General features: G+C 29.1%; 1 protein-coding gene across 11 annotated transcripts in view; it reads left to right on the plus strand.

Moving 5' to 3' along the window:
- Nucleotides 1-4708: 4708 nt before the first annotated feature.
- LOC106690296 (serine/threonine-protein kinase OSR1) overlaps nt 4709-13041 on the plus strand; it is a 50537-nt gene continuing 42204 nt past the window's right edge. For 6 of the 11 annotated variants that reach the window (XR_001344571.2, XM_014435681.3, XM_014435683.3 and 3 more), the window contains exon 1: nt 12595-12644. Coding sequence is in view for 9 of the 11 variants with exons in the window: in XM_014435681.3 (XP_014291167.1) it covers nt 12610-12644 (35 nt within the window). In the remaining 2 variants the exon portion in view is untranslated. Of the gene's footprint in view, nt 4841-7565; nt 7713-10498; nt 10581-12594; nt 12645-13041 lie in introns of those variants that run through there. The other 5 variants (XM_014435682.3, XM_014435688.3, XM_014435692.3 and 2 more) reach the window with 3 other exon arrangements.

Below are 13041 nucleotides of genomic sequence, written 5' to 3' on the forward strand. Positions count from 1 at the left end.
ATGGATAAAGAAAATGTAATATAACTTTGTGCGAGAAGATGGAAAAATATATATGTAAAAAACAAAATAAAATTGTTTAAAAAATATATATTTGAGGTGTATATTATTCAGGTTATAGCTAATTATTGTTTGAAGAAGTAGAAAAGAAATTCGTTAATTATGGTAATGTTTATATATCCAATTATGGGCTTGTAAGTATGCTGTGGGTTTCAGCATATTTCGGCAGCATTGTGGAATAAAGCATTTCTATCGTTTCTACATAATGTACTTCTCATTATTTGTCAACACTATTAAGAATTGCGGAATTCAAAATACATATTTTAATTTAATAGTTTTCTCATCTTCAACTAACAATGCTAAATCATACATCAAGCATACTATTTCACCACACAGAGCTAAATCTCTTTCGGTGCGTATCTACATTATTGGAAGAATTTAATGTCGAATTACGACCAGCACTCCAACTCATAATGCTTCCAACTTCTGATGATGCAGTGGTTTGGAAGTCGTTGACCTTATCTGAAGCAATCGATCAATGCAAGGAGATTGGACGGAGTGCAGCTGCCATGTTGTGTAATGTCAGTCACTGAGGGCTCGTTCAATACAATTGAGAAAATTAATGGCATTGAGTAAGACGACTTAAAGGCCCGGATTTTAAATTCTACTTTAACACTATCTGTCTGTTATGTTGTAATTATTATCATACTCCTAGAAGCAACTTAATTACATTCATTGTTTTTGTAACTTTATATTGTGAAACTATTTATTGTATTAACCGAATTATATTTTAAAAAAATGAAAATTTTAATTTCGTAATAATTATTTTTTCTAATCATTAGAGAACATTACATTATTTAGTTGGAGGATTAGTGAAATATATAAAAGGAAGATATGTGGTCAAAAGAACTCAAATAGAATTTAAAATATTTACTGTAAGCCAACTTTTCGCCCCACTTTTCAGGGCTTCGTCAGGGCCAAGAGATACAAATAACTTAAATTATGTAACTAAATAAGAGAATAGATAACATGAAATAAATATATATAGTTATATATATAGGTTAAATACAACAAAATTAAAAGAATGGATCCTGAGAGATAAATGCTTAATGCGGCAATACTGGTTTGCTATAACACACAACTTACCCATCAATCCATAATTGGACATATGTACACTACAGTACATTAACATTTTACATTTTTAAAACAATTATCATTGTTCATAAATACTTTTTTTTTCTTTTTCCTTCTTATGTTCATATTACATGTAAGTCTTATGTACATGTTAGTTTTCCTCCTCGCACAAAGCCAAATACTAATTTACCCCATGCATTATACTCCTGTTTCACTCCTTCATACCTCTCCTCTCCCGCAACCACTCCTCTACCTTTCCATTAAGCAAATTTACAAAAATCATCAATAGATAGGAACAAAACAATCATAGCAATAGTTTACAAAAAAAAAAATTAAATTAATTTAAAAATAATTAATACATAAATTTAAAAAACAAATAAATGACTAAATAAATTGGAACACACAAATAAATAGAAAAGCGAAGAAGAGAAAATATACAAAATTGAATAGAGGTACAAAGGTGTGTAAAGCATTATAAAGCAATGAATATCAGAAAAAGGTGGAAATATCAGATAAATATAAAATACTGATAAAATATTGACTTTGTTCATTATTATATACATACCTTTTAACATATTTTAAATAATTTTTAACCATATCTTAGTTTACTATTATTTTATATTATCACATACCTTTTAACATATTTTAAATAATTTTTAACCATATCTTAGTTTACTATTATTTTATATTATCTATCTCTTACTTTGCTACTTTACTTCAGTTGTTTGTATCTTTTTTAGCTCTGATGTAGCCCTGTAAAATGGAGCGAAACGTTGGCTCACAATATATAGTGTAATTACAATTAAGTTCTGTTGACGGTGCCAGGACCATCTTCCTGCTGTAACTAAATTCAAATATGATTCTTTAAGTTCCATGACTTTTTAACGATTTTAGACTAACCATTGTAAGGGTTAGCCCATCTATTTATAGAGAAGATAGAATAAATTAAACATGCTGACAGTTTGTTGTAAAATATATATATATATATATATAGGCTTCCGCGATCACGTGTAAATAAAGAAATCAGTTTAAAAATCACCTGTTTTTATTTTATTTTTACTCAGCTGGTTTTTTTATATTTTAATCTTTTGCTGTACATGGTCCGTTTGAGTATTGACTGTTGAAAATTGCTGCCGCACCCTGTATCCCAGATGTGGCAGCCATAAGATTTTTTTTTTTTAAATTAAGAGTTACTCAAAGCGTGCTCACGTTTTGTTGTTGATACTATACAATTAAATCTCATTTGTTGAATGCATAAATATTTAAAACATAATATTTACTGTTTTTGCTTTTTTAATGTTCGAAATCCAACATAAAGTTGCCTTCAAGGGGCGTGGCCTCATCCCCATCTCTTAGCGTCATTTTTGCTTAAAAGGAGAGTAGAGTATGCTACTTCCCCTCCCTCTGGTTGTATATCGGAGGAAGGGGCGCCCTCCAGTTTGAAGGTAGCCAGAACTCGTCTTGGAACAAGGCTACAGAGTATTAATAAAAAACTCTCAGTTGTTTCTCTGATAAAGCTAAGAACTGTGATTAATGTTATCATTCCTCTTATCTTTTCAACGAAGGTCCACGTAGTATAAAAAGAAATATTGGGGCTTCTACCTTAGTATTCCCGAATCGGAGACGGCTTCGGTTCGATTCCACCCTTTAGGAGATGTCTTCTGGTATAAAATTAGATTTTAAATGGACTGTATTTAGATAAAAAAAAAACTTAAAAATATATAAATTAAAAACTTCATTAGGTTTAACTGTAACATTTTTATGAATGTTTTAATTTTAAAACAATATTAGGAATAAGTCAATTAAGTTTTCATATATTGCAAATAAACTCCATGACCAATTACCCAATATGAAAATTAAATCAAAACAGTCGAACTCAATCAAGATAACCTAACTTAACAGTACAAGAGCCCTATGAGAGAAGGTGGTTATTTCACCCCAATTTTTTATTACTTTAATGAAAATTATATATAGTTAATTGTCAACATTGATGAGTTTGCCAAGTATAGATAGGGGAATAGAAAATGGTAGCTGTTTCAAAACGTTAAAAAAATTTTTTTTCATTTGGACCTCTATATCTTAACAACTACTAACAACACTAGAAAACCTAAGAGGACATCATTTAAAGTAGAGTAAATTTGCTAAAACATGAGCTCTAATAGAGCTATTTACATTCAATAGTGCCCGAGATAGAGCTTTTTAAAGAGCATAATCATGAAATATTTACTGAAAAATCAATTGTTAGTGAATTCATTATGAAATATATCTATATCTCAGAAACCATGAGACGTACAAATGTCTATTAGAACTCAAATTAAATCTAGTTTTACGTGCTATAAAGTAGTTAATGACGTTTATTTTCGAAGGAGTATTTGACCAAACAAATAGAAATCAACATTTTATGAATTTATTTTGTCGAATATCATAAAACTACTACCCCTACGAAGGTAAACTTCTTAGACTACCTTAGAGTACATTAAACTAGCTTTAATTTGAGTAGCAATAGATATCTGTACGTCTAATAATGTCTAAAATATAGAAATCCCCCCACGTCCTCCCTACGCCCCCCCCCCAAAAATGAATTCACTTAATACTGACTTTTCGTTATTTTGTTATAAAATGTTGCTCTTTAAAAACCTATATCTCGAGAACTATTGAACATAAATAATAGTTCTATTAGGGTTCATGTTTTAACAAATTTACTCTTCATTAAATAATGTTCTTTTAGGATTTCTAGTGCTGTTGGTAGTCTTAAAGATATAGAGCTACGAATGAAAAATTAATTATTTTTTAACCTTTTGAAATAGTCATCATTGTGTATTCCTCCTACCTATACTTGGCAGACTCATCAGTTTTGACTAGTAATAATACATAGTTTTCATTAAAGTAATAAAAAATTGGAGGGAAATAACTGAATTTTTTTCCTAACGGGCCCTCGTACTGATCTGTTTCATACCGTTTTTCCTGTGTAGTTAGAATTCATTCATAACATTATTTTAGGGTTAAGTAAATAATCTTTATTGTTCGTAGAAACCTAAAATCCTTAACAAGGAGATTTGTATCACATGGCGACCGTGACACATAAGAATTTTCTTTTTTTCCAAAAAGCTAAAACTTTTCTAGGGCCTCTAGACTTTGTATCAAAATTTAATTTCATTCACAGTTATTATCAATAGTACAAATTATAAAAGCCTCGCCCTCAGATATACAACCGATGATGGAGGGAGGGGCTACAATCTGCTCTCCTTCAAAACAAAATTGAAGCCAAAAGGTGGAGTGTTGGGCACGCCTCCGGGGCTCAGGTTTACGTTGAGTTTAGTGTAAATGGCCGCCATTGTAATCTAAACATAACTATAAGGCAGCCGGTGATTGGCCCCTACTCCTCTGTTCATCATAAGGCCATTTTGGCTTCACTTTTCCCGGAAACTTACTCCCTCCAGTTATATTATATTTCTTCCTCTATGCGTACAATAAAAGCTATACACATAATTAATTTTGTAAAACATATGGTATAATATCCATACATTAATATTTTAAAACCACATATGCTTTAAATATATTTAAATAAATCATAACATATGGATTAATACAATTACTTAGAAAATCAGGTTAATTATAACAATACAGAGAAAGTGAAAAAAGAAGAAATGAGTGATCTGCCAATGGTTTTGATGTATTTTCCTACTCCAGTATCGATATCAAGTTTCAGGTGCGAAGAATTGCTCTTTGTTTTACTATATCAATTTTTTTATTATATTTTCCTATAAATCTATGTATTAACTTTGTTTTGGTAAAATGTATATATTTATTTTTTTTACTGTAATTACTAATCTACTACTATGACTAGTATTTCTTTGGTTTGATTTCACATCGCTGTCTAATGGTGAATTTGTTTAGCGGGTCACTGGGGAGGATCTGAGAGAGGGAATTCGGGAGAGTGAATTTGTTGATAAAATGAAACAAAAATTGTGAAATAGAAGGGACAAGAAAGGGAAAGAAAAAGAGGAATAAATTGAAATATTTGTATTTAGTGTGTAGAATTGATTGTAAAGGAAACTGTGAGAAAAAAAAAAGTTTTCTTTCTACTTTATTATATCATGTTGCAATATGTAATTTATATATGTCCGATCAGGGAGCAGCATGAAAGAATAAAGCATTTTTCTCTCTAGCACCTATGATAGACTTTAGCTACTTAAATTTTTTTATAAATCCTAGAAATATCTTTCTTCAATTTTCTTTTCATGAAATAATTTTAAATTATTATAACAATTTATATAATTCATTCATTTTAGTATTATGAATTTTATAAAATGTTCATCTGATATATAAGTCGCACACAACAGATAACTTACATGGAAACCTGACTGACTCACTCCATAGTCTTTGTTGATTAAGGTAATGTCTTATATTAATTTTAAATAATAAGGCTTAAATAATAAAAATAAGTCCTAATTCGTTAGTACAAGAGCCGGGATGAAGAAAGTCAGTTTCAACCCAATTTTTTATCGCTTTAATGGAAACTGCATATAATTGCTAGTCAAAATTGATGATTCTGCCAAGTATAGGTAGGGGGGAATAAATGGCGGCTATTTCAAAACGTTAAAAGAAACAATTTTTTATTTGGAGCGCCATGTCATTAAAACTACCAAACATATTAGAAAGCATAATGGAACATAATTTAAAATAGAGTAAACTTACTAAAATATGAACCAAAATAATAGAGTTGTTCACATTTAATGGTTCCCGAGATACAGTTTTGTTACATAAAAAATGTAATGAAAAATTAGGGATTTTTAATTGATTTTGGGAAAATTATATCTCAGCAATTATTAGACGTACATATGTGTATTAGTACTCAACTTAAAGTTATTTGAATTGATTACTATAAAGTAGTCTATAATGGTTATCTTTGTAGGAATAGTAGTTTCTACAATATTTGACAAAATAAGTTCATAAAAGTTTGATTTATATTTGTTCATCAAAGTTTTGTTTTATGAAAAATATATGTCAGGAATCCATTAGGCGTACATATGTCTATTAGCTCAAACAAAGTTAGTTAAATGTACTAAAAAGTAGTCTATAATGGTTATGTTTGTAGAAATAGTAGTTTTTATAATATTTGACAAAATAAATTTCTAGAATGTTGATTTTTAGTTGCTCATAAAAATTTTGATTTATGAAAAATATATGTCAGGAACATTAACGTGCTATAAAGTAGTTTATGACACTTATCATCGTATGAGTAGTAGTATTTATGATATTTGCTAAAATAAATTTATTTCTAGTTGTTCGGACAAAAGTTCATACTAAAATTACTATCATATGCGAATATCATAAAAACTAGTACCCCTAAGAAGATAAACGCCATAATCTATTATTTTACAGCTTATTAAACTAACTAAATTTGAGTGCTAATAGACATCTGTGCGTCGAATGGTTCCTAATATACAGATTCCTCAAATTAAATTTACTAACTACTGATTTTTCAGTAAATATTTCATGAAATGTTGCAATTTATAAAGCTATATCTCGGGAACTATTGAACGTAAATGGTTCTACTAGAGCTCATATTTTAACAAATTTACTTTACTTCAAATTAGGTTCTATTAGCTTTCATGGTGTTGTTGGTAGTTTTAAAGATATAAACGAGAGAAATAAAAGGTTTTGAGACTATAATGGATAAAATTTGAATTATTTATTTTTAAAAAATTACCAGTCTCAAAAAAAAATTAAGATTATAAATAAATTTATTTTTAAATTAATGTATTAGTGCTATGACAAATTTTTATTCAAAAAAATTTTCAAACTTCAACAAGTTTGAATATGTTTGAACTTTAACATATTTAAAGTTATAGGGTTAGTTAGCCACTACAATGGTGTAAACTGTATGATAGTCACCGTCGTGGCCATAATGTTAACTTGTTCCAATGTGATGGTTGATTGTGTATATAGCGTCAATGAAGATACTGTCCTGTAATTGCCAGTTTATGTAGTGTCATTTTACAGACATGACAGGAACTGTCACATCCAATGTAATAGTCAAACTGTGTAGTAGTTACTATCAAGCAACATTTACTGTCATAATAGTAATGTCGCATTTGGCTTAGCATGATAACTGGCAGTAATGTTACGATAGTGAAGCTTCTGTCATAACAGTGTTCAACTGTTATCGGATCAATTCATTCCCAATTTTCTCAGTAGTACTGACCCCATTCATCTTTTCTAGGCGCCATTCATGGTTCCAAACAGTGATAACATTACGACGACATTCCTTCCTTTATCTTATCTTCCTTCAAGAATGCAGCTGATCGCAGACCATCGCGTCCTCTCGTGTAGCCCCCGCCTTGCCACAACCCGATGACTCATTAGGATCGCGTGTGATCGGCAGCTGGTCAGACTCACCGAGAACTTATATAAGGGTCCTATCCGAACTGTCTTAGCTATCAGTATCGTTCGATCTATTTAGCAGTGCGTACGATAGTCTTCGACTGATTGTAACCTTCCTCCGGGATATTCACAAGCATGCTGACTAACTCCTACAATATCAACTCGAATATGAAGAATTGGCCACATTTTGGGGGGTAAGCTATCGCATTTAATATATATATAAAATTTGCGTGACTGTATTAATTTTTTTCGTATTTTTTTAATATATAAAATAATACATTTCTACTTTAAAGAGTAGTTGATTGTGCATTCTATATCTGTTTTATAATCATTAGAAAACGGTTTTATGGGTTTCGGGGATATCTGATATATATGTTTATATTTTATTGTCTGTGAAAATTTCGTCCATTTAAGAGGACCTTTCTATAGATTTAGAAAGTTAAGTAACCTAATAATAAATAATTACAAAACTGCCATTATTGAACAAGATAATAAAAAAATACAACCTTATAGTTTAGGAAGGCAGTCTGGGTGGAGGTCAATAAAGGTAGCAAAATTGTAAAAGCAAACTATTTATTGTTAACTAATGTTTCGCCCCACTTTTCAGGGCTTCGTAAGGGCTGTCAGATTGAAACAAAGATGATAACTACGGTTATTATTATCCCTAACGAAACGTTGGTTAACAATAGTTTTCTTTTACTATTTTGATAGCTTTATTGATATCCACCCGGACTATCTTCTTACAATCTACTTCATACGGTCAACTATCTTCTTCCAATATTGCCTTATACTAATAATCGTAATCTAAAGTTAAATTAAGAATCCAACTAAATAAAATGAACTAAGTATTAAAAATTATATGTATTATAAACAATTTTATAGTGGTTGTTTGTTAGGATTTATTTTTAATTATTTAGTATCAATAACATATTAATAGTTAATTTTACTAAATAATATAATTATTTAGTATCAATAAAAATTATTGAGGAAATAACCTGTTAGATCTCATTTCGACGAAAAATCTCTTAGTTTATATCTTTGATGCGCGGTCATAAGGGCTTAAGTCAAAAATATTAATTTTTCAGGAGAGCAAAAACAACATTCAAAACATTATGTAAAACCTAATTATTGATATTTTTGTAATTGTTATTTTTATAAAACAATATATTAGTTAGTCTATCTGAAGCATAAAGACCTTATTACCAACCGGTAGCTCTGATATGGTGCTATAATACGACATAATCTCCAAATGTTCAAAAAATGACTTAAGCCTTTATGACCGCGCATCAAAGATATAATTTTAACAATCATATAAACCTCTGTGTTATATAGAAACGTTTTTGTATATCGCCTTGTAATTTGATATTTTACAATTAAGGTGGAATAACGAACGGATCCATAAATATTAATAAACATTGAACCGACTGGTCAACGCCCGAGGGATAGACAGAAACGTAGATGGGAGGATTGCGTTAAGACTGCTTTAGTGGATTTGGGTTTGGAGAGGCGTCACTGGGCAGATGTATGTAGAGAACGATTGGTGTAATCGGCATAGAACCTTCGGGTTCACTAAGCCTTTATTATTATAATTAGATGAAATAATAAAAAAAGGGCGGGGAAAAAAAAATATATATACTAATTACTAGCCTTCAGTGCTTATTGATCAACAGTTGTATAATTCGTTAAATGGGGATTGATCCACCAATTGTTTTTCTAGAGTAAATCTTGTGTATAATATTAAATAATATATAATATGTATTTAAAAAAATGATATATTCACAGCTGAGAAAAAAAATTATAAAATTGTAACAAATAATTCCAAGAGTTGTATAAATGAAAGTTGATTTATATAATATGACTAGAGTGAAGAGGAAAGTGTTAGAAGATGGTCAATCGAACAGGCCGAAACTACTATAATATCAATCGAAAATAAAACTACTATAATTTTTTTCATTAATATACAGCTTTATGTTAAAAAATATGGGTTTCTCACGATCCTCTATCAATTTTATCGATTTTTAATTAAAATTTTAATTTCATTTAATGTTGCTGTGACTACGACAAATTTATTAATTAAGCAGTTCTTAACGTTCAAATTTTGGTGCAAAATCTACGATGAATCACAATTATTTTATTACAATATCATTAATACGTAACCAGCAAAATAAAATTACTTTATTGATTAACATTTTTAGTGACAATTAAAATTGGTATTAATATATAGCAAAATCGCTAATAATTTAATTAGTATGTATGGCCCTAGCTAATAATTACCATTTATCAATCCTTTATTATCTTAATAAATTTAATATGTAATTAAATATTTTGAAAAAAATAATAAATATTATGCAATTCTAAATTGGATTGATGTCAAATTGTTAATAATTGAACTAAGAATTGCTTATCATAAACTTCATACATTGAAAGTCATTGAATTACACAAGAAGAAGACATTTATAATGTCGTTAAAATAAACAAAAATTAGGCCATAGCAATTTATTTGTTTTTTCAATTTGGTATTAATTATTTCTTTAAAAAATTTTATATTAATTAAATTTTTAACCTCTATGTTATGTGGTGTTACGAGTGTGCCATAATATAATCAAATTATAAATAATGGAGACGTATGAGAGGGCTAAAATAGTTTTATTATTATTTTATGTCGAATTAAAAATAACTATTCTGAATTAGTTACATTCAAATATTGTAATTAGTAAATGTTTCATTAATAAAATACTATTAAAAAATAATAATAATTATTATTTAAATAACATAATTATAGTTGTTTTTAATATATTAATTACTGTGATCATTTGTTGTTATTATAAAAAGATTTATAAACATTTGTTGTTTTAGTATAAATTCCATGTTTTTTTTTTATTCTTACCTAGGATCAGAAGGATGTAGGCTGATCCATTTAGTCTTTATTTTCAAAACGATCAGAACAAAATAACATTTTTTATTATATTATTTTTTACAGAAATTAATTGAAGCCATCATGTTGTCTAGAGTCTTATTGAGAAAAACGAATGCATAATGACTTCTACTGTAAGAAACATGCGGTGAATATATTTTTTTCGAAACTTGATTATCTTGATTAGTAGTTTTAAATGGACATAAACTCAATATGCAAATGATTCTACTTTAATTACCTCCTTGTACAACCGTTGGTCTAGTCACAGAACAATACTCCCTTACAAAGTGACATACATCTGACCCTTTAAGTATTAATAATACAGATTTATTTTATTATATATATAATACTGTGTTTAAATTAGTTCAGAATTTTTTTAAATGTAGAGTATGTCTATTAGAACAATTAAAATCCCTAAACGATCCAAAATATTGTTGCTTATTCCTCACTGAATCTCAAGATTCTCAAAAATATATCTGATTGACGATCAAGAAAAATATATATATATATATTGGTATGTATTACTCGCTAAATTTCCATTAATTCTACGTCACGGTCGCCATTCTTATCAGCTGGTTTGTTATCAATAGGCGCCTCCAATGCAGTGTCACAGAACATTGATTGAAAAAATAACTTGGAGTGCGTTGTTTATCCTCCTCTAACTACAAGAAGCAATTCATCTGTTTATTTCAGAGCAACGCAATCTTCAACAATGTTGCATCAAATTGTAAATTACAGTTCAGTGGAATATATTACATAAAAGAAAAAAATTAGAAAATTAAACATTTAAGCTTTGCTATATACCATAACTCATAAATAGTTACAAAGACTTATATTTAGAAGAGAAAAAAGTATTTCAAGAGGTAATTAAGGACGAATCCTGAAACTGCTTTTACTATTCCGCCATTAACCTACATTTTTCGAGAATCCTATCCAAACATCTTAAAATTAGAATGATGTAGGTGTTTCTCATATTTCTTCAGTCATGGTGGACATAGTCACTTATTCTCAGAGATAATTGTTTTGTGGTGTTTAATTATGAAAGCCACTAATCAATATGATTAAGAAAAAAAAATTGAACCACATTATGCCCTATAATAATATAATATATTACTAAATAGTAATACACAGTTTTATTCTATACATATACACTCCACTCATCTATAACGTTTCGGATATATGGTTGAGAGAGGAAAAAGTGGTAGTACGGTATTTTATAGTTTGTATGGAAATTGCTTATTTGATAATGATATTTTTTTTTTATAAATTAAAACACTATTTAATCTCAAACTATGCATTTAATTTTTTTTTATTATTTATTTATTGCTATTTACAACTATACATTTAGTAAATTTGATCTCAGTTAAATTGGAGTGTTACAGGCGTGTAGAGAAACTACCGATTGGTAGCACTCTAATGACGTGTTACTTTAGCAGATCTCGTGGCCATCTTCTTTCAGGCGCCTCGGAGGATTGTCAGGAATGGTAGAGGAAGCAAGGTTAGAAACTAGTGGGTTTGGGGGGTTAGGGAGTTTCTAATGGAAGGAGTGATATCTGGTTCGGGTTAGATCGGTTACATATGGAACATTAAGGTCTTTAAGTTTGATTTTATTTGTGACGAAGTAAGGAGCAATGAGGATTTTACGAAGGATTTTGGATTGCAATGATTGGATACGAGAGGAATTCCAAGGTTTAGTGGAGCCCCAAAGCTCCAGATTGGCCTTATTACAGTCATATTGATCAGTCTTTCGTAATGAATTGGAAGTTTAGACCGTTTGTCCAGTAAGTGCTGTAAAAGTCGAAATCGACGTGAAGTTTCCTGTCTTATCAGTCTGGTGCGAGGATTCCAGGTTAGTCATTTGTCCAGATGCAGTCCAAAGTTCATTTAATTTTTTTTTTCCCGCAAAAAATAGAGATAAGCCGCCATGACATCTTTTCGACATAAACATACGCTAGGTGTATCTACTCAGTACTAGTGTTATTTTAATTGAATTTTTTTTTTTGTTTTCTTTATTATTTTAGAAATTATATATTATTGGTCATATTCCTTATAATTCTTGCGCAGGAGCTAATTCCAAAAATACAACTATAAAGACTCCACAAAAGTTGTTTAATCAAGTGTCAAAACTACAAACATCAAAACCATTAAAAGGGATCCAAAATTATCATCGGATCTAAATGATAGATTATATTTTTGTGAAGATAACTTCGATGTAAGTATAATGCAAGATACAAATTGCAAGTTCATTAGAGGTTATATTAATTCAAAAGACTATTAATTTAATCGATTCTAGGCAAATTTGTACTTGTATAAAACCTAATAATTTAAAAACAGCTAAAAAAGTGTGAATCACTTAATCAATGTCGTTTGTTTATGTCTAAATGACGTCACATATAAAACCATCATTGTGGCTAGCGTTTTTCTTCTATTGGTTCAAAGATCTATAAGAGAAAATCTTATTTTTTAAAAGTTAAAATTAAAAATTAATCCTGTATCTACTATATTAATTAAAACATATTGATAATATTACAATCTGTCACAAACTTGGGGAATACGATTATAATAAATAAAATAAGTAATTAAATATAATATAAAAACCAAATTGAAAT

The sequence above is a fragment of the Halyomorpha halys genome, unplaced genomic scaffold (assembly GCF_000696795.3).
Source record: "Halyomorpha halys isolate HHAL.00 unplaced genomic scaffold, Hhal_1.1 Scaffold1649.1, whole genome shotgun sequence".
NCBI lineage: Eukaryota > Metazoa > Arthropoda > Insecta > Hemiptera > Pentatomidae > Halyomorpha > Halyomorpha halys.